Consider the following 21487-nt stretch of genomic DNA (forward strand, 5'->3'; position numbering starts at 1 on the left):
CCGTGACACACTGACAGCACTAATCGTGGCCAGAGCTCACCTCTTCCCTCATGGACTTGCTGAGCTGCAGGACCGAGATGGCTGTTTCAAAAGAACTGAAATAGAAGGCAAGTGTGCTAAAAGCCATTCGCACGTGCCTGAGATACAGTAAAACTTCAGTGAACAAGAGATCTACAGAGAGATGCAAAGATGAAGCAACACACCAAGGACTTCACCCAAAAATGGCCTGATGTGCAAAGGTTACAGTGCATTTCATCACAGGTTACCATTCCTGCAGCATCAGTGAACACTATTCTGGAAGCAGCCTTTGAATCCTGAAGATGCACAAGCCTATCCCAAGCAGCTGTTTGCAACCACCCACCCAAGATCAAACAACAGCCATAAGGAGGCATAACATGGTTGTGGACTGTGACATTTTATGGACTGTGTTGTCTATTCACATTCCACCACAGTGTACAGCATATCATGCTTATTGTATTGAATCTGAGATGAGGAATAATGAAAGACTTACATGTAAGTGACAAAAAAAAGGAGGGGAGGAGCCAGGAATTTCTCCCTTCCAACTATAAACGCACACCATTTACATTGTTTTGTAAATAAATTTATCTTTAGAAGAACAATAAAAATACTCAAGATATTTCTGTTCAGGACAACCATTGCATATTTGGTCTTCCTTTGGAGGGGAGATAAAAACAAACGCAACAGAAACACTTTCTAATTAAAAACATACAAAATATATAGAAGTGGGAACAGTTCAGCACTTAGGGAGTTTCTTTGATAACCATTGTCTCAGTTTTCCAGAAGTGTCCAACTCTCTCGTCAAACTCCCCAAAATCTGCTATCTAGGAAGAATACCTCTCAAAAACTTCTGAAAAAACCTGTTAAGCAGTGGCATTGTTCTGTGCTATTTTCTCTCTCTCCCATCTGCAAGCCATTTGTATGAAGAAAATCTTTGTTTCCAAAGCTTGACTCACTAGAGCTCATTTGTTCCAAAATACAACAGCTCCTCGATCCTGTTTATACCAGGGACAGCCAAGAGCTCCAATAAATGAGCTGGGCTGAGCTCAGCAGCTGCAGTGTAAGATGTTACTGGCTACCCCATCCCTCTGCCAGCAGCCACTGTTCCCCACAGGGAGGGCAATACCAGTCACCCTCCACTCTCTGGTGGAGCTGAGGGTGAAAACATGGGGTTTGCCAACAGATCAAGACCTCAGCTGTAGGACAGATCCTCCCACACAGGGGCAGGACAGACCACTGAGGATTATAACCTCTTGACAACACCCATCCATCAGAGCTCATTTATCAATGTTCTTATGTGAACGCTAAATCCAGATTTGAACCACTTTTGGAATTTTTTTTTGGTGTGTGCTTCTTTAAAAACAAACCAGATATTTTCTAAAGCTTGTTCATAATCAAGAAAGAATTGGCAAGGTCAGAGCATTTTCTTCTCATTCTTCGATCTTATTGAGGCCTCAGAAGGAAGCAGTGGCATTAAAACTGCCTCAGTTTCATCAACTCTTTTAAAGCAAAGGAAAAAAACAGCAGCTGATGCTAAGAGGACAATTCATCTCCCTTTAACTTCAAATAAGCTTCTTTAAAACAGGGATAGAAATAAGTCTTATTCAGCTGATTCCTTGCAAGATGGGTTACTAAAATACCAGCATCTCACAAGAAACAATTTGGAAAGTGTTCACAGAGTAAGAACTAATCACTGGAAATAAGGTAAGAAGAGGGAAGTGCTCTCTGAGCACCTCTACTGGTTCATTAATAGCCCAAAACATTAGAAAATAATTGAGTCATTGCTGATTATTTTTCATGCTACTCCCCCTCAAGAACAGAGGAGGGACTAGAGAGATACAGAATATTCAGTGTGCTACCCAAACTTAAACCTTAGGACTTCAAATTCTTAAAAAAGAATAAACTGGCTTAATCATGAAGTGCTTACATGTCTTCTCCCTACCCACCTTAAAAAGGGAACTCCTTATCTTTTCTACAAGAATTTATTATATATACATATATACACACAAAATTGGTATGGCCTTACACTCCATTTAAGGATATTTTGCTACATTTGTCAAAGTGCAAAGTAACTGCTTCCTTAAAAGCAGCATTTTTACATCATGATGAAATAAACCTGTAACTTGTACAATTTGCATGACCACACAGGAACAGTGGCAGATTATTTTTCTGGCTTGTAAAAAATTTTAAAACAGAAGTTCTATTTCAGCAATTTGAAGATGGAATGTAAAGTTTCTGCTGTTATATGTATATAAAAGTTATTGAATCATACATTCATGCTGATTCAAATAAAACAATAAAGATTTTTTTCTGAAATTCTCTCTCTCCAGGGACTTCTAGTGCCAGAGGTTCCACACTGCAGCCCACACTGCTGGGGTGTTTGTGCTAATGTAACATTTCATTAAAATAAGGGAAAAGATCAGTTTTACTGTTAAGCTTTTTATTCTGAAGAATAACCTCTCCCATCTGTGACCTCCTGAGCTCCACCCCACAAAGAAATTCCTACAACAGCAGCAGAATCAGCCTTGTAGCATGAAGCAAGCCATAGCATTCAGGACTCCTGAACTGCTCCTTATTCTTTCAGACTCTTGCAAGGCAAACACTGACACAGTTAGATGGATGTGATCCCAGTCTCTCAGGAATTTAAGTGGCTGAGGACTGGCTAAAAGGCAAAGATTTTGGAATGTTGCCAGGAGGTGATGTGTGCTGAAGAGGTCTCACTGTACAAGAAACTGCCATAAAACAGGAGGCAATAAAGCCTGATGCGTCCTGTCACACTGTGGAGAACGTGGGAGGTGGAAGGCTGCTGGATGAAGCTCTATGCAACAAGTTGCAGAAACTGCTGAAGAAGGTGAACCAAGTCAGTTTGTAGAGGGGAAAGCCATCCAGCTGGCTTTAGATATTGTAAAATGAGAAAAAATGGCCAGTGGTCTCCCTCTGTACTGACTCACGGATGGTGGCAAATGCCCCGTGGCCTGGTCACAGCAATGGTGGCAGAGCAACTAGCAGCACTGAGGCAGACCCACCTGGGCTGCTGCATCTTGGCTAGATAATCTGGTTGTAAAAGTGCATCAAGTAGATGCTGACCTACCCAAGGGTCAGGCCACCGAACAAACACCAAAACCACAAGCAAGTGGGTCAAGCTGCTAAGATTGATGTGGCTCAGGTGGATTTGGACTGGCAACGTAAGAGTGAGTTACATATAGCTCAGTGAGCCCATGACATCTCATGCCATCAGGGAAGAGAGGCAACAAAGATGGGCTTATGATCATGGCCATGGACGCTACTGTACAAGTTATCCAGAAATGTGAAATGTGCATTGTAGCTAAACAAGTCAAGCAGTTAAAGCCTCTCTTGTATGAGCACAATGGCTGAAACATAACAGGGAGGTCTGGCAGATTTCACACTCCTGCAAACCCAGCAAGGCAAGCACCATGCACTTACAATGGTGGAAGCAACCACTGGATGGCTGGAAGCATATCCCATGCCACCACATGGAACACTATCCTGGGCCTTGACAAGCAAATTTAACTGCATTAGAGTCCAGGCAGCAGAAGCAAGTATTCCACAAGCATGATGAAAAGGGACGTATCACACCTCTAGCCTGTATAAAACACCTCTGAGTTACTCTGGTCTTTCACACAAGTGACAGGCAAACAAAGTTCTGTTTTTGTTGTCTTTACAATACCTTGGGTCTTAAAAATCAGACAAATTAAGAGCAGCACACTCTAGAGAGCCAAACTATGCCTTGAATTCTTACGCAAGGTGAAAAGGTTTGGCAAGGAGCTTAGCTGTTCGGGCCTAAGGGTCCATATATAAAAAAAGCTATTTCATGTAACAGTTGGCAAGCAAGGACATGGCATGATTTATACATAGCCTTAACATTCTTTAGTAGACCAACTGACCTTGATGCAGACATCCAAAATGACATTTCAAAATGTTGAAGGGCTGCCACTCACACTGAATCTTGGGGATACACACAAAGTGTTTTTCTTTCTACAGTTACATGCTTGGTCAAGTTTGAAATATTAGTGGAACAAAAGATCTCACTTGGTTTGGCAAGTGGCATTTTGTGACAGAAAACAGAAGGGCAACAACTCTATTCTGAGAACGTGCCATTACTGTAAAATCTTCTGTCTTTAAGGAATGACGGAGTTTGAAAGTATTCTACTTATCTGGTTTTGAGACATGAAACAAATAAGCTAGTAACAAACCCCCTTGCCCCATCTTCCACATAACATGCAGACAAGACTATTAAGATCTTAGGAGAGCATTTTTTCAAGTTACCAGCCAGGGTAAGAATGGTACTGCTGGAAATTAAATAATCACCAAGATAATTACTTCCTGCTAACGCCTGCAGAATTTAGAGTAACTGCTGGCATGCTATGTGCTCTTAGCCCCAGGCAGCAGTAAGTAAAGAAAAACAATTTTAAAATATATTTTGTCAAAAAGGATTGTCCCTCTGAGAGATGCAGAATCAGCAGCTGCAGAGATCAACTCCAAGTCTTCATACCTGTACCCACAGCCATCTTTTTCACCTAGGAAATCAGACTCCCAGATCCAAAGGACACCCACCCCATGTGACACTGCTGAAGTAAAATCCTCATTCAGATTCAATTCAGAGCTCACTGTTACCACATAGGTCCTGTTTCCTACTCTAAATCCTCTCTGCAAAGCCTTCATTCCAATAGCATGCCCACCACCTCTGCACTTGCCTGTATGGGGCTGGTGCACATCCAAAAACATTGGACCTGCAGCTCTGAGTTAATTATCCATTAATAAAGAAGAGGAACCTGTAAAGAGGGCCCTGCAAAACAACCAAACCCTGTCCAAATCCTCAACTGGAGAACCAACACCCTCAGCCCTTGGATATTAGAGGTCAGACTTCTTGTAGCTATTCCAGGTCACTGCAGCCAACTGAGGAAAATGGAATCATGACTACTTCAGTCATCTTCACTATTTACATATGCAAAGCACTGAATACCTTAGACGAGAGATACAGGAGTTTTACCAGCACAGCAATGCAGAAACCAGAAGGATTTGATGCTACTAAAATTTTTTAACAAAAAAGCCAATGTGACAACATTCTACAGCAAGTCTTAGGTATCCTTTGTTATTAGCTAGTCAGAGAACAACCAAAATGCAAACACTTAGAATCACTCTGTTCAAGATGCTGTCAACATAACTTGCTTTTGAAAAGTATTACCTTACAAGACATTCCAAGAAAATGATGTAAATATTTTATTTTGCCTGTCATCTTAAACAAGAACAATTTGCTGGGTTAACATATTGGGAATACGATTCATATAACAAGAATACACTCCACCTTATAGGCTTTTAAATTCTTCACTGAAGTTTTCAGCTCTTTCTCAAACCAGACAACAAACCAAAACTATCCAACTCCCACCACAGAAATGGTGTTTCGGGCTTACAGGTGCTTTTGCAGATTTAGTTAAGAGCTATATAAGTTTATATTAATAGCACTTTGAGTCTGAAGTGCAACCTGTTACTGTAGTCTTGAATTTAACATCAAGAACAGTAGAAACCCAAAGATGAGAAGAAAAAAAAAATTAACAAACAGGACAGAGTTTAGTGAAAGACTTCTATGGCATACCTTCTCCTCAGTCATTCCTCATATGACAAACAAAGCAAGCTTATTTTTCTTTAGAAAAAATACCAACTACCACCACAAGAGGAAGCAGTATGCACTTCAAACGTGCTGGCAGTGAGAGCACATCACAGTTGCTGCTGTCACACTGTGCCTCTCCTCCAATTCACAACTTTTAAGTCCTCAGGAATTGTAAGCAAGTCAATCCAAGAAGCATTCATAAGGAGGGAAGGGGCAAACAGTATAACAACCCTGAAGATAAAACAGTAACCCAAATTCTACTGACATTTAGTACAACCAGGCTCAACCACTTGCTCAAGTTGGGCAAGTAAAAAACAAAAATTACTACTCTGGAGCAGATAATACCTATCTGCCCTTTGGATTGGGGCAGCTTTGCTCTAGCTTTAAAGCAATCAAAGGTCAAGAAAGAGATACTGCATATGCAGTGATTATATTAATAAATTAAGGAAACATGGAAACAATGAAACCTGACAGAAACTTACTAAGCAGCTCTTTTGTATTATCAAGAGCTCAGAAGGTCTGGTGTAGAGTCAAACTTGCCATTTTCATCCAGATGTTTAAAACCACACATTAGATAAGTAATACTGCTTTGTGCAGCACAATCTTGTAAGTTCTCTTTGATTGAAATTCCCCAGTTTTCTATTTTATTTTTAGTTTCATCTTCTTCTGGAAGAAGTGGAGGCCATTCAGCATGTTTCTTAACACCAGGACAGAGAGGCACCTTCTGTACTTCTGACAAAAATGCCATCCATTCACTTCAGGTCTGGCAGAAGCAGCAGATGAAGTTAATGCCTGAACTGCAAAAATTACTATTACATACAGTAGTTTGAACTATAAAGGACGTGACAGAGGTATTTCTGCTTCAATTGTATCTTTGCAAGATTTGTAATGAAGACTGCCCAGCCTAAAAGTATTAAATTCTGCATCCAGAAATATTGCCTTCAATTATTTAAATGCAGCCAAACTGATGGACAAGAGGTATTAAAGACTTTAGCTGTCACCACCTCTACCTAGTAAACCTAGTGAATAAAGAACCTCTTCCCCTCAGAAAAACTCCAACATACTCTTAACTTGATAAAGCAAATCTAGACCTTTTTTATTTTTTATTTTTTAAACAATTTGCCAAGACTGGAATGAGAGATAAATAGAAGGCACAACAATTTTGCTTTTTTTTTATACAAATACAAACTAAACATGAAAAAACTCCCTATTTCAATAAAAAAATTTCACAAGTTCAGGAAAAGTGTTTTAAGAGTCAAGTTCTAGACATTTAAAACCTATCCCACAATCCAAAATTTTAGAGTGGTAAAACAGTAGCTCAAATTCCTTTCCGTGATCATGTATCAAATGAAAAAAAGGTTCTATGGATACCCATTATTCCACTTTTACAGCGCCACAGAGAAAGGTCAATGTCAATTTTTCAAGTGGCAATATCTCCAGACCAGAAAATGTTCATATGACCCTCAGAGAATAAATCAATAGCTCTGTTTTTCTGCCCTTGAAATACTTGCCAAGTACTATGTTTTCCTACAGGCTCTTGAACGCATGCACGTGAAATATTATTCCACTGACTGAAACGCACCCAAATTCAGTAGAAAGGGGGAGAAAAAAGAAAAAAATAAAGAGACATTCCTTTAGGAAAAACCACTGGTACCAAAAAAAATCCAGTCCGTAAGTTTGAGGCGAAAAAGAAAATGCAGTTCTTTTCTTTTTAAAATCCACTTTTCCTAAAACGTTGTTCCACAAAGCTGGAATCTGGGACAAGGACTAGAAAAAAATAAATCACAAAACCATAACACAAACAAAAAGGGGCCAAAATAGTATCAAACGTAGCAGTCTATGACAGGCTAGGGCCACATTCCAAGATACCCAAGGCTGAAATTCACAAATCTGCAGGAAAAAGGGTTTGCGCCACCATGTCAACATCCGTGATGCATTCACTGGCGTTGCCCGATCCCCCTTCCAGCTCCAAATCCTGGCTTCTGGGACATTCCTCCACGTGGAGGCCCTCGAATCCCACCTCCCAGCCCCCCACGAGTGCCTCCAGGTCCACGTGGTCTGTTATCTCTGCGGTCACCTTCCCTAGCAGCTCGTGTTTTCTTCTCCTCCACATTCAGACGCACCTCTCCCCTGAACATGATGGGCTGCAATGAAAGCAGACAAGGTACTGTCATTAATGGCTCACCAGTAACTCTACAACGTCAAGCAGACTTCTGCAACCTCGTCTCATACCCTCCTCTCCATGAAAGGAAATTAATGTTTTATTGGTAACTCGAAAATGGTGATAATCAAACTCTGTATCCAGTCTTCCGGCTTTGCTGAAGAAAATATATGTAAAAAACAAGTGCCACTTGAAAAGCAATCTTAGGTTTAGCACTGAGCATTCTGACACCAGAAGGTTTCTATGGCATGAAGTCCACCAGATCTCCTGGGCCACCTTGCTGCACAAGCCACTGAAGTCTTCCACTTACATCAAGCTCAGCATTTTAGAACTGCAGTGACAAGTGGTGACTTGATTGGGAAACACCACGGAAGCAAGAACAGAGAGGAGCAGGACTGCAACATTCAGGAATAAGGACTCATTTGTTTCAGATTGTTCCTGCAGTTGCATAACAAACTAGAACATGAAAAATACGATCCATCATTGGTACAGACATGATGGTTCCTCATCAGATGGAAAGCCTAGCCATTCACTTCTACTTAACTGAATACAGAAGTAGAACCAATCTAAGGATGAGGCACATTGTTCTCCCCATTGCTCCCATCAGCTGTGCTGGACAAAGATCAAAGCATCATGTTTCAGACTTACTACAGACTCCCCTGTAAAGTCCTATATTTCACATCAAGTCTATCTTCACTGGCTCACAGTCTACCAAAGCCTTTTAAACTCACTTATAGTAAACCTTATCCTGAAAAGTCATCTTACTAGGATGGCTCTTCCTTTTCAACCTCTTCTTCTCAACCTCTGACAAATAAGATCTTACCTGTTCATAAGCTCAGACTCTCTCTACCTTGCCTTCCTGAAAGCTCAGCAACTTTCCATTGGAATAAATTCATGTTCAATAAATTGATACCAGCTACCTCAATGACAAAGGACTCAATCTGTACAAGTGCTGCACAAGTCTTGGTAATAAGGAGGGAAAGATGCTCAAGAAAGGCCAAAGGAACCAAGCAGAATCTTTTCTTGTTAAGAGTACTCTGAAAAACATTGCCTGTTACTAACAGGCCAAGAACCACTGACTAGAAGTGTATTTACCCTGTTGCTAAGGATCTTCTGAACTGGTTCAGGATCATCAAACACCACAAACCCAAAATTGGGGAGCTTTCCACCACTGTTGATGCGGAGTTCAACCACATTGCCAAAGCCTGCAAGAGAAAAGCCAAGTTCTTGGGTCATACATTAGAATGCCCTGTTGACCACAGTGATGGCTGTAACCCCCAAACCCCAGAGTAGAGCAAAGAAACTAACTTACTTTGGAAAAAGTCTTTAAGTTCAGTTTTATCCACATCATGGGGAAGGTTCCCAACAAACAGTTGATGACTGTCTGGATATCTCACAATCCGTCTAGTTTCCACATCCCCTTGTTCACCCTCACGAACTTGAAGAGAAAAATAAAACTTGTTTAAGAAAAGTCAGTCCCCACAACAAATAAAAAGACAAAACAAGCAAGGAGCAGAATCAGCACTTTATAAAAGAATCAGAATGCACACTCTATTTATCCATTCCTATGTAAAAATGGTAAGCAATCAACTCTAGCAAGTTTGTACCATTTGCTTTTTGTCACCTGACTGAAGCCAAACACTTGAGTAGGAACAGATACTTAAAAAAGGATGCTGGTGAAATTCAGTTCTAAAGCTTGCCAGACATTCAGACCAAAATCACCCAAAATATAAGATTTTAAAAAGCTTTAATCACCGTATTACTTCTCCCAAACCATCAAACAGCAAAAAACAGTTTGTAGCTGCTCTTACTTGGTCTAGGACCCCTCTGTGGTGGGATGCTTGTTCGCTGCTCCCTCACTCGCTGATCCCTCGGAGGTCTCTGAGGTGGAGTCTGAGATTCAGGCTTTGCCTCAGGGCGGGGCTGTGAAATTCAAAAATGAGTTAGCACAAAAGAATCAGACACGACCGTAGGGTCCAGCTTTTAAAAGTTCACTATCAAGTTGTAGATAAAATAAACAAATTACAAGGGGAAAAACTTGTGACCAAAATGCCTTTAGCTCATATTGGCTTATATGCTAAAAGCAAACATGTCACCTGACTAATTTCAAAGCCAACCCACTGCATCTGCCCTAAGTGCAGTGGCAGTTACACAGACTGTACTACACTAACTCATTCATTACCAGGAAGTGGAAAAAGAAAAGTTGATTCTTTTATTAAGAGGGTGCAATCATTTTAGATGGCTAATACATCCAGCACTCGCATTAATATTCCCCAGTTTTTCTGCATGAGAAACAATTGCTTCTCAATCCAAAAGCCAATAACATTTTTATGAAGCCAAAAAACATTCAATTTTATTCTTAAATCTGAGAATCCAGATCATAAGCAAGGAGATTTCACTCCATTTTTCCACACCTCAGTTTACTGTCAGCTAGTTAAGCATTCCAACTTCTCCAGGTTCTGGATTCCTACCTGTGAGACTGGTACTTTCACAACATGAGGCGGTATTCCTGATACTGGAACAGCTCCACTGGGAGGAAGGTTCTTACTGGTTACTGACGCCCAGGAGAAAGTCTTTAAGAAAAAAAATATTAAAAGATTGTAACTCTATACCACATGCTTTTATCCTCCTGAAATATATTCCTGACCCTACAGCTAAGAGACACAGCATAACCACAACAATCTGTAAACTGTCCTTGAAAGTCTCAGATCCAGCCACTAACGGCTCTCCCCCAGTTTCCTTCAAATAATTTAAATTCCTAAGATTTAGTGTAATGAGTGGAGTCCCACTTCAACCCTATTTCTAAGCTCTATGTTGAGTTAAAATAGGACACAGCAGTGATCTAGGAACAAGTATCACATCAAAATTAATGAAAGTGTTTTCTTCCTGAGAAGCCATTTGTCTACTTTTGCCTCCCTATACACTGAACAAAAAATCCCCAGTAGAAATAGTTCCATTTCACCCATTTTTCTGATTTAGCAAGTTGGTTACAGTCTACTCAGAATTTCAGAAGCTGTTTACAAATAATCTGAGCCTCTCACTGATGCCAGTTTCCATACCTACACCAAATATACAAAGCCTTACCTTAGCTCCTGATATTTTATTCAAATAGTCACTAGCTAGAATTTCAACCACCTATTATTGCATAGGAACTAAGGGGAAGGAGGCAACCGGTCATGAGCAGAGTAGTTTTGGTTGGAGCATTACAGAGCATTTAAACATTTTTAATTCCAGATACTTTTTGTCTTGCCAAAGAGAGGATCACGCTGTGTTAAGACAGGAGAGTCAAATATACTGATGAAATCATCATAGAAAAGAGCCATTCACTATCATTACCCTGGAGTCCTCTTGCACTGCAGGAGCTGGATCAGCAGGAGCTGGAGAAGGACTCTTTTCCACACTCTCTTCTGGAGCTGACTCCTCTAACACTGGTTCAGATTTTTCTTCCTGTGCCTCCGGTTCAGGTTCTTGTTCAGGTTCTGGCTCTGGCTCAGGCTCTGCCTCTGCAGCAGCCTCTTCCAGGTGTTCCTCAATGTCATTGCTATTGTACAGAACCACAAAAAGAAAAAGAGGTGGCATTGTATTTGATTCTATGACTGGGTGGTAAGGAATGCTATTTGTCCAATACAGCAGTCAGGCACATCACATGAGAGAGGAAGAACAAGACTAATCTGTCTAAGTAAGACCACCCTGCAGGGATGCAAGTTTTGCTTTGTTCACTACAGAGCAGCAACAGCACCACATACACTGAAAATCCAGTGTCTCTGTGTTCAGCATAACAGTTCTTTGGTTTCAGCTGCCCAATAAACAGAAATCTTTTGACTGTCAAAGAGGAAAATAATGAGTAGCAATATATCCATTTGACCGGTTCTACAAGCAGTCTGTATTACACAACATCTGACTTCATCTAATAAAATATTACCTGACAGTCTGCTCATAGTAAGCACCGGTATCATCAGGAACAGCCTCAGGTGTCTGCTGTCTTTCCTCAGGTTCCTCCCCTTCCTCCTCTGATTCTAAATGAAGTTAGAAAAAAAATAAATAAATAAACCCCACACATCTTTAGTACTTGGTTCAAACACAAGGCATCTTCCACAACATGCTGGTGAAGTCTCTGCCAAAGAGTGCATGGAAAACACCATCAAGGTGTGGCATGGATCAGCTATTTCCTTGTATTTCTTCTGCTGTCACTTTAGTAACCAAGTTTTGACCAAGGTCAAACAACATGTTCCAAATACTTCAGAGAAGCAGATTTATAGCCTACAAATCTGACTGCAGCTGCTAAAATAAAAGTCTTACAGGTGTTTTAATAGAAACAAGAATATGCCGGAAAAATAACAACCATCTGCATGTCACAAATCTTTACAGGTGTTTTAATAGAAACAAAAAATAACAGAAAAAAATGCCAGAAAAATAACAACCATCTGCATGTCACAAATCCTTGGCTGGAGTGCAAGGAAAAGGCCTAGAGGAACATGAAGCTTCATGCTGATGTAACATCTCCAGCCAGAAGATTTCTTCTGGTCTGGGAATGGGAGTATTGACACAGACCCAGAAACAAATACTGGTAGAATAATAAAAAAAAAAAATCCCTCCTACTTACCCTCTGGAGGCTCAGTGTCAGAGTCACCAAAAACCTCATCTTGGTAGCGGAAGATATCATTGTGGACATAAAACTTGTTTGCAACAGAACCCTAGAAACAAGTGAAAGAGAAACCAGTTCAATTACATCAATTGCAGTAATGTAAAACCTGCAATAATGAGAAAAACAGCTTGAACAAGTTACCCTTTTACATTAGATCAATCTAAGTCTGCCTCGTTGAATAAAATGTATTGGGGGGGGCTGAAAAAAGATGCCTCACACTAGCAAGTCAAATCTGCACAGAACAATGGGAAAAACCATATCCATGTTTTTAATTCCAATAGCTCACAACACTGAGAAAGTGTAAGTAAGAGCTTTCTGGGGTCTCAAGTATCAATGCTTATCTCCAAGTCACACTGAAAAATGAAGTAATCTTGTAATACTCCTTTTTCCCAGCATTATTTTCAATTATGTGAACTGTTTTGTTCAAAAAAAGGTGTCTAGTTAAGAAGCCACCTCAAATGCTAAATGAACCCTTTGACAGTCAGAAAGTCTGGAACCCACATCCTTAAACAATAGGAAGCATTTTCTTCTTTCTAGTAGTTCTTTTCAGTAAGAGGATCAGTTGGTAGAAGGGCAAATTAAAGATAAAGTAACTTGATGCTTGAAAAAAAATTTGCATTGCACATACCTAGTAGCCAAAAGTTAGGAATACAAGTCTAATTATGATAACCAAGACTAACGTGCAACCATACAGAAACAGTGTCATTTCTTAAGGAATTTGCAGAACATTACTGCTCCATTTTGGGGCAACCTTCCCAGTCTAACCCTTCAGGGTCCAACACTGAACCAGACAAGCTTCATTAACCCTGACATGGTATTAGAAGCTCTTTAACACTAGCACTCAACACAGCATACCTCAGGTGCAAGGACAAATGTTTGCATGAATCTGCGCACGGGCTGCATGTTATTGGAGAGCTCTCCCATCACCTGGACAACAACTCCATCATTGAGAGTAGCATGGGCATCCACATGGCGAATCTTTGTGTGGCAATCCTTGAAGTTCAATGACAGCACCTTCTTGTGGATATCCTAATAAAAGAGCCATGTAGAGGTTACATTGCACAAGCCGTTTCTGCTAACTTAGCAGCTTTCAAAGAAAGCAAAAACATAAAACACTTTCAGGATACATTCCCTAGTTCTAGAGAAAAAGCTTGGCAACATGATCTTTAAGTTTGCTTTGCAAGCAATTATACATTATGAACTTTTAATAAAGGAAGCACAGCTTGCCTAACTATGCCTGTTCACAGTTAAAATTTTCTATCCCCATTTTTTTACATAAAGCACTTGGAAAAAGGAGCATGAATCCCAGCTGGATACCTGCCTTATCCGAACCATAAAGGTGAAAATAAAGGAAAGAACACTGAGTTTTTTTCAAGGACTTACAGATTGCCCATAGACTGCATCAGCTGGTTTTCCATTGGAATCCAAGCCACCATGTACATAGGAAGAGTTCTTTCCATAAAACCTATTGGAAAGAAATATTTTAACACTAAGCTTTGTTATGTAAGAACACTGAGCCCCCATGTTAGAGTGCACTATGAATAGCAGACTTGGAAGCAAATTTTCTGTCTGAATTATTGGAATACAGCCACAAAATTTCATAATCTGTTAGTGATTTGGGGACAGCAGGAGTTGATTGAAGAGGAAAATGCAAAGTTCTCCTGTGTAAGCTCTAACATTCAGATATTAGTCACCCAAACACTAGTAAACAAAACTAAAGTCTCACAGGAGCTCAATGATCCAATCCCACTCTCTCCTTTCTGTACAACATCCCTAAAGCAACACCCAAGATACTCAAGGCTTCCCCACAAGTCCTAGTTTAAAGCTTGAGTGAGGAGCAATGTACTGGAGATTTTACTTTGCTGCATATTCATGATTTCTGATTTTCCTTTAAGAAAGAGCTGATATGACATACCAATCCACAGAAGCATTTATAATTGTTTTTCCCTCAGTCAGGAAGCAATATATCAAGACATAACTACAAAAACATTTAACTAAATAACATTTATCCAACTTTAATTTATATTGATTACAACTAGAAGTAAAAACTCACTTTTAATTTTTTTCTTTTTTTTTTTCCTTAGAATACATATGTAGCAGCATTTCAATAGCAACCAGAGTAGATATTTAAAGAATTCCTGCAGTCTTTACTCTTCATTTTTTATCCCAGCTGATCAAAACTGAAAGCAAACTACACTCAGAGTCTGTCTTGAGTAAATCAGACTTTTAAAGTGTTCAGATTCAGCAAACCAAGCCATGGTAATAAGCTTGTTCACCAACTTTAACATGCACTTTAAGAAATTCACACAGAAAAACAGATCATAAAGTGAAGTGGAGCTTTACCTGTGCAAATAGTCAGGTGCTTGGTTCAGCAAAGTATAGTACTGCCTCACGAATTCCCGCCCGACCAGCAGGGGACTTGGCTTCTCCATCACCATTTCTTTGGTCAACTGAAAACTTGAAAAAAAACATCCACAAACATGAGCATTTTGCATTGCTGTTCACATGCTGACAGCATAAGCCACATAATCACAGTGAAAGCACACACCAAGACCCATTAGCTGTTTTCCCACAGTAAGCAGTTCAACCAATGTGTTTTCAGAGTCTTTGATGCTGAGGAAAGGATCACTGGGTACCAAACCAGTGGTGGGAGAGGCTGCATGGCACGGGAAATTACCCTATGCCAGCAATCAACCATCCTACATAGCCTCAATAAAAAGCTGGTGGCAAGCAAGTATGGCTCTTCAAGAGGATTTGCTAAGTAGCTAAGTCATTTACAGTCGATCCAAATTCTACTTACCTCATTTGACTTCACAATCAGAATTAAAAGTCAGATGTTCTAAGGCAAAGCCTGTGTGTATTAGGGACATTTTTAAAAGGTCAGAACAAGTCCAATCTGCTTTTATCAGCAGCACAACACTCCTCGCTTGCAAGTGACAAGCACTGCAGAGGAATATCGGATTATATTCAAATGACTGTGCTACAGGCAAACACAGGCTGCTCTTCCCTTGCTTCCACCTAACCCAGCAAGTTATCTCTCACTTAAACCCAGACCACCAGTCAAATGAACAGCATCAGCCACACCTAGGCCTAGGGATAAATCAATGTATGTACCTCCTACTCAATTTCCATGGATCTATAAGACAGAAAAAGGAAGTATTTGCAGGTAGATTACACATTACATGTATCTTCAGTGCAGGTCAGGCAAAACCAAAGCATGATCCTGTGTTTCATTGCTTTCAAATACTCATACACACTGTTCAAACTCATTAGAAATAGGTTTAAACTGGTAGAAAAAAAAGTTATATCACAGCATATTCTTGGTACCTAATACAGGAAAAGAAAAGTAGCTTTCTGCTTCATATTCAATTATACAAACAGATAGCAGAATGGGTGCTCAGCAGACAGTTCTGCTGTTGATGTATCACAGACTATATATTTCCTCCAACTATTCAGGCCCAGTAGTGCTGACAGTAAAGAGTTACCACAAGTGTTATCTGCAGCAAGTCAAGCAGATGTTAAACCAAAAGGGCATTAAAAGACCACATGTGGCAACTGAAAGAACTTTCTCCCCATTACTGAGCCCTTGGCCCCTTCCCTGTACAACCCTTTCCCTAACATATGGTATGCAAATTCAATATGCACCTACTTCAGATGTGCTGTGCAAATCAAAACCAGCACACTACCAACTTGTGCCTTCTAAAACTCAATTCAGGAGGCATCATTTACTTATCTGCTTTTATTTAAGACTGCACAATTCTAAACAGCTCCAAGAAGTGGCAGCACCAACTAAATAAAGTAATTCAAACTAAGTAATATTCTAGCACAGAGGAATCCAATGGAGTCTGCAAAGTTCATGCCTAGACAGTTGTGCTTAGGACACTGTCACTATACATAAGAGCATCCTGCACCCTGGGTAAACAGAGTTGCCCACATCTATCATCTGAACAAAGCAAGAAGGAAAGAAAGAGACTGCCTCTCCCAAATATTAGTAATAGGCTTTGTCCCAGTTCATCCAAGGATCTTGTTTGACACTTTCACTACATTTGTTGAATTTCAGAAAGAAGTCCTTTAAATGTCAAGAACTGACAATAGTTTCAAAAGACAGTGATGATCTGCCAGATTAGTGTTATTACAGTGACAGTTTGAGATGCACACCACACACAGGCCTGCAAAGGAAGTTACAACCGTATGGCCCGCGGGATGTACCAGGAATGAAAAACAGAAGTTTCAAACCCCAAGAAGAACATACAAAAAAAATTACATGGAAGCTGGTATTCTGGATGAAGCTAAGTCCAAATCAACCTGTCAAATCCTTTATATCTCAAACAGTGGTCTAACATCCAACATACTGTAATCAAGACACAGGACAATGGTTAACCATATTGGCAGAACATACTGAGAATACATTTGAGAAGGTGATGACACCCAAGCTCCCAGCAACGGTCAGCATGCGCTGCATTCAGCTTAGCTGTAGATACAATGCACAAATTCCTACCCTGGCAGGTATGTAGCGTAAGGTCCAAAACAGAAGATAGCTAGAATGCTATTAATACAACAAGAAGTACTACAGTTTTGCATACATTGATGTGCTTTCTTCTGCTTTTAACACAACCACACACACACTTCTTTTCCACTTTGGAAGTTTAAAAATAAATGTAAAGCTTACCCATTTTTAAATGCACTTTTTCCAAGTTTAACCAGAGGAAAAAACCTGTCAGGCTCCAGAGGATGAGTACACATGATTGTCTTCTCTGTCAGTAGGAAGGGCATGCATCACCACCATGCAAGGAAATATTACTTACATGATAACATGCAGAAGGGGTAAGACCAAACATGACCTAGAACTGAAAAAGGCTTTCAATACATTCAGAATCCTTCAGCTGTTTGAGAATATTTTCAAGAGCTAACTGGGCAGAACAAAGGTGATAGACCATGGTTGGGGCTGGCCCACAGGAAGTGCTCAGATTCTGCTTTCATTTTTGGAAGTATCCAATAGTTGTGGTTTTGAAGAAGCCTTTGAATTGTAAGTGTAATGTATTACAGAGACAGATGTCCAAGACTGAGCACAGTTTGAAGTGACAAAAACCTCAAAGACATGAACTTGTTTGCCTCCTAATGCATGTTAAATGCCCACAAAATATAATCGGACAATAAGAAAAAACACCACAGGTAAAGTAAAGCTAAATTGTGGTAACTGCTGCTAATTTCCTCATTTGCTTCCTGTCAAGCATTTGGGAAGCTCTATCATTCCACGGGGCAAGACCTTAAAGCACTGCAGAAATGGCAGACAGGTAAGACCTGCAGATCTAGATCCAGCAGGCTTAACTGACAGGGCAAGACTGAAATCCCCCACAACAGTTAAAAACTTCCTCTGTGCTGTGAGAGCTGACAGTGAGAAAGCCAGTCCTACCATATCCTCCAAGATCACTGCTTGTAGTACAACAAGAGCTGTATACAAAAAAGCATACACATGTGGCTTGTTCACTCTTTTTCAGGAGGTGCATTTAACTTCTTTGTAAAGCCCAGCTTCCCTTGGGAATATAAACTTATTCCTACAAATGTCAATAGGCAAGTTTTCTACTCAATTCTGCTAAGTGCTGAATCAGGCTCCTTTGAGATTTTCAATTGCTTCCAGAATACGAATGCACAAAAGCTTGACATTCTCACAGTTAACTGTTACATATAGCACTCAAATCTCAACAGCTCATGGACCAAAAGCTCCATCAGATTCCTCTTCTTCAGTCAAAGAATTCTCTTCTGAGCTGTCCCAATGCTGCACTGAAGACATACTGAAGTGGCTTGTGCTGATTATGTATCATATTTACATGCTAAAAATCTAAATACTTCCCTACTGCTAAGGGTGAATGTGGAAAGAGGAATAGCAGAGTGCCCAGTCCTCACTAAGCAGGTCTTAAAAGAAATGGGGAAAACCTTTACGTGACCTAATCATAGGACAACAATCTGTTTTTACTCCTGCTGCACCTGCTGCTATACTGCCAGTTGCCATCTGCTCTTATTCTCAGCCAGCACAACCTGAATTATGGAAGGCAAGCATCTCCAGAGATAATATCTGCTCCTTACCACTCATAATCAATTCATTATTCCGCTATTCCTTGACCTAAGAATAACAGTAAATATTTTATACTGCATTTCTACTGCACAGAGCATAATAGCACCAAATGCTTGAACTGTCACTGCATCACTCCTGATAGAAGCTTATCCACACATTTGTGTCAAGTGAGATAATGATGAAAGGGTGAAAATTGACAGGAAAAGCTGAAAACCAGATAATTTAATATTTGTTCATAAATGCACATTCCTAATATTCCCTATAAGTAAAACAAATTGAGTAAGTCAAATTATAACAAATATACCAGAACAACACTACAACCTAACTGCACCCTTTCCTTAAGCCAAGGACTTACTGGAAGACAAATACCTCCTTTACAGTGGTTATCACCTGGCTGATGGAAAATTCCACCATCTGTCACAACACTCCTACTTGACAGAAAATGAATGCTAGGCACTGAATTTCTAAAGTACAGTTATGTAAATTAGAGCCATTTATGTAAATTCCGTAATAGCAAATTTAGGTTTAGGCCCACAAAACCTAGTAGCATATTAGCATTCAGAAAAACAACAGAGTTAGAGAATATCCAACAGCTAGCATTGGTTAGTGTTTCCTCACTAAATTGTTCCACAGTGAAAGTGAACTGATCATTGCTGCCTCAACTTTTTTTTTTTGTTTTAATCAGACAAGAAGATTAGTCTACTACTAACTAGTTTAACAACACAAACGTAACTCTGAGTACAACTGATGTGCCCCCCTGGTGAAGAAGTGCTTGCCTTCTACACCAGAGTGTCAGCTTTTTTCATGCAACTCTACTCCTTCATTCTGTTATCAATTCATTCCTTAACATAAAAAGCCTTTTTGAAAATTTAAGAAACACCCAAAGCAGCTCACATGGAGAAGTGCCTGTATCTAAGCACATCACACTACAAAGCATGCAAACAGCAATTTTGCTGGGCATTAAAGGCCTGGTCAATAGTTAATAGGATTGCATAATGAAGTGTCATTTGGCATTTCTCCAGGTTGCTTAGCAACAAGTGATCATGTTTAAAGCCACAAACCATTTATTGATATGGAGTAACCAGCACTAGCAGCAGTTAAAATTGCTGCTTTGGCCAAGAAAAAAGTAGTCAGCACAAATGAAATTATGACAAATACTCCTAAGATGGCTTCAACAGGCACGATATATAGATTAAAAGTTAAACAAAACAACAAAACAACTCCGATTAATCCCAACTCTCCATACATTTAACCTGACTAGCATTTGCTGATGACTAAGCAAAAAAAAAAAAAAAAAAAAAGCTTAGCTAGTACCTGTGTGAACTAAGATACGAAACACTACAGAGTGAGCAACTAAACACAAACAAACTAAACCTGCATTGCTAGGCAAATTCCAGTGTTCATCTCAACTGGGGATTTATATTGTTACACCAGTGTGCTGTCAAGTAGGAAGAGTAAGGTAAAACTTTTCAAGGAAATGCATATTTAAAACACTACAAGATACCAGATACATTGAGATGTAAGATACCCTTCTTATTTTAATACAGCCTTAACTATCTGAGGGGAAAAAAGACTTCCTTGTTGACCCCAAGCTTAAATTAGAAAAGTGCTGAAAAGCACCTCAAATAGAAGCAACAGAGGCAACAGAAGTCTCAAAACACTGATCTTTTTTAAAAAAACAGTTCTCAGTGCTTGCTTCCTACTTGCAGTAGACAGTATCACAGATAATAGTGTCACTGCAATACAGGCTGCTTGTTATACAGAAGCCATTGCAGATAGTGCCTGCCTGTACCCAGTTCAACTTTTCTGTATTTTGACAGATTTGAAGGGAAAGCATGTATCTGAATGAAGTTATCTTAAAGGTAGTACTGTTTCACAGGAGGCAAGACACTTGGAAGCCAGAGCCTGAAAGCTGAGTGATGGGATAACTTATCAAATGAATAATGAAATATTTTAAGATCAAATTGGAACTGGTTGTGAGGTTACCAGTAATCAACTCGTATCATCTCCTGAGATTAAAATGGTCCTTAAGATACACATATTCAACAAGAACTTTCAGAATCAGGCGCTCCTCACCTGAGATCAGAGCAGTGTGAAGTGCTAGATACACCATGCACACAGAAGAGTCTTTATTAATGATCTTCAAAACCAACACCTAATAAAACAGGGATCTAGATTCTCACAACACAGCTGTTTCTCACTCACTACAGCAAATAGTATCTACTGTATGACAACCACACAACCTATGAAGACAGGCAGTGCCCAGGTTCAGAAGGTACTTCAGGTGTTATGAGGAGCTGGATTAAAAAAGTAATAATGCAACTGGAACGCTGCATCCTTGAGCTAACAGCTTTCTCTGTACTTCATTATCCTGATGCTGCAGAAGGGCACAGCAATGCCTGAACCCCCTTCTGAAGCACTTTGAGACATACTGACGAGGGACACTACAGAAAAGCAAGACATTACACCAACATACAAAGAAATCAAATTAGAGGCTTAACTATCTTCTAATCAAAGTATCAAAGCAATCAACCCAAATCTAGGCACTAGAAAAACATTTTCATTACAAGATTAAAAAATAATACAGAATTACATTCAACACTGCCCATGCTAGTACTGAAAAATCCCTCTACTTGCCAGTGGCAGATGGGAAGCCTTACTCAGCAGCAATGCACAGCCCTTTGAACACTTCAAGAATACAAATAAACAAACCACAAATTGCTGCAGAAGAGCTGTCATCCTTGAAGTCAGCCTGTGTTTTTGCTAACAAACCTAAGTGTGATCCACAAGGTAGGGAATACAATGGAGTCTGCCAGTCTGTAGACAAAATTAAGTGCTTCTTGCATTGTTGTTCAGCTCTGCCAACCAGACAGAAGAACTGAAGATTTCTACAGATATTACTTGGAATCTAAAAGAACAGGGACCATTCCAGACAAAAAATTTCTAGAGCATTAAACTCAT

At 39.8% G+C, this 21487-nt stretch overlaps 1 protein-coding gene across 3 annotated transcripts; it reads right to left on the minus strand.

Annotated features, from left to right (window-relative positions):
- Positions 1–6718: 6718 nt before the first annotated feature.
- On the minus strand, positions 6719–14906 carry G3BP1 (GTPase activating protein (SH3 domain) binding protein 1). Of its 3 annotated transcripts, none has more exons than XM_010002022.1 (11): positions 14797–14906; positions 13837–13918; positions 13309–13482; positions 12412–12502; positions 11731–11824; positions 11145–11349; positions 10280–10381; positions 9620–9731; positions 9121–9246; positions 8904–9013; positions 6719–7791 (listed from the first exon to the last, which is right to left on the minus strand). In XM_010002022.1, exons 1-11 carry the CDS (start codon positions 14889–14891, stop codon positions 7585–7587), a joined length of 1398 nt encoding a protein of 465 aa, XP_010000324.1. In that variant the 5' UTR covers positions 14892–14906; the 3' UTR covers positions 6719–7584. The 3 variants fall into 3 exon arrangements, with proteins under 3 accessions (XP_010000324.1, XP_010000323.1, XP_010000325.1); XM_010002021.1 differs by having other exon boundaries at positions 8904–9034; XM_010002023.1 differs by lacking the exon at positions 10280–10381.
- Positions 14907–21487: the final 6581 nt, after the last annotated feature.

The sequence above is a fragment of the Chaetura pelagica genome, unplaced genomic scaffold, assembly GCF_000747805.2.
Source record: "Chaetura pelagica isolate M959 unplaced genomic scaffold, ChaPel_1.0 scaffold356, whole genome shotgun sequence".
NCBI classification, from domain to species: domain Eukaryota; kingdom Metazoa; phylum Chordata; class Aves; order Apodiformes; family Apodidae; genus Chaetura; species Chaetura pelagica.

Excerpts from the sequence above, each read along its gene's own strand:
- G3BP1 (XM_010002021.1), bottom strand. The coding sequence starts at position 14,891 with ATGGTGATGGAGAAGCCAAGTCCCCTGCTGGTCGGGCGGGAATTCGTG. Across the intron at positions 13,919-14,796 it reads GCACCTGACTATTTGCACAG|GTTTTATGGAAAGAACTCTT; the intron begins GTAAAGCTCCAC and ends TCTTTCCAATAG. Across the intron at positions 11,825-12,411 it reads TGACACTGAGCCTCCAGAGG|AATCAGAGGAGGAAGGGGAG; the intron begins GTAAGTAGGAGG and ends AACTTCATTTAG.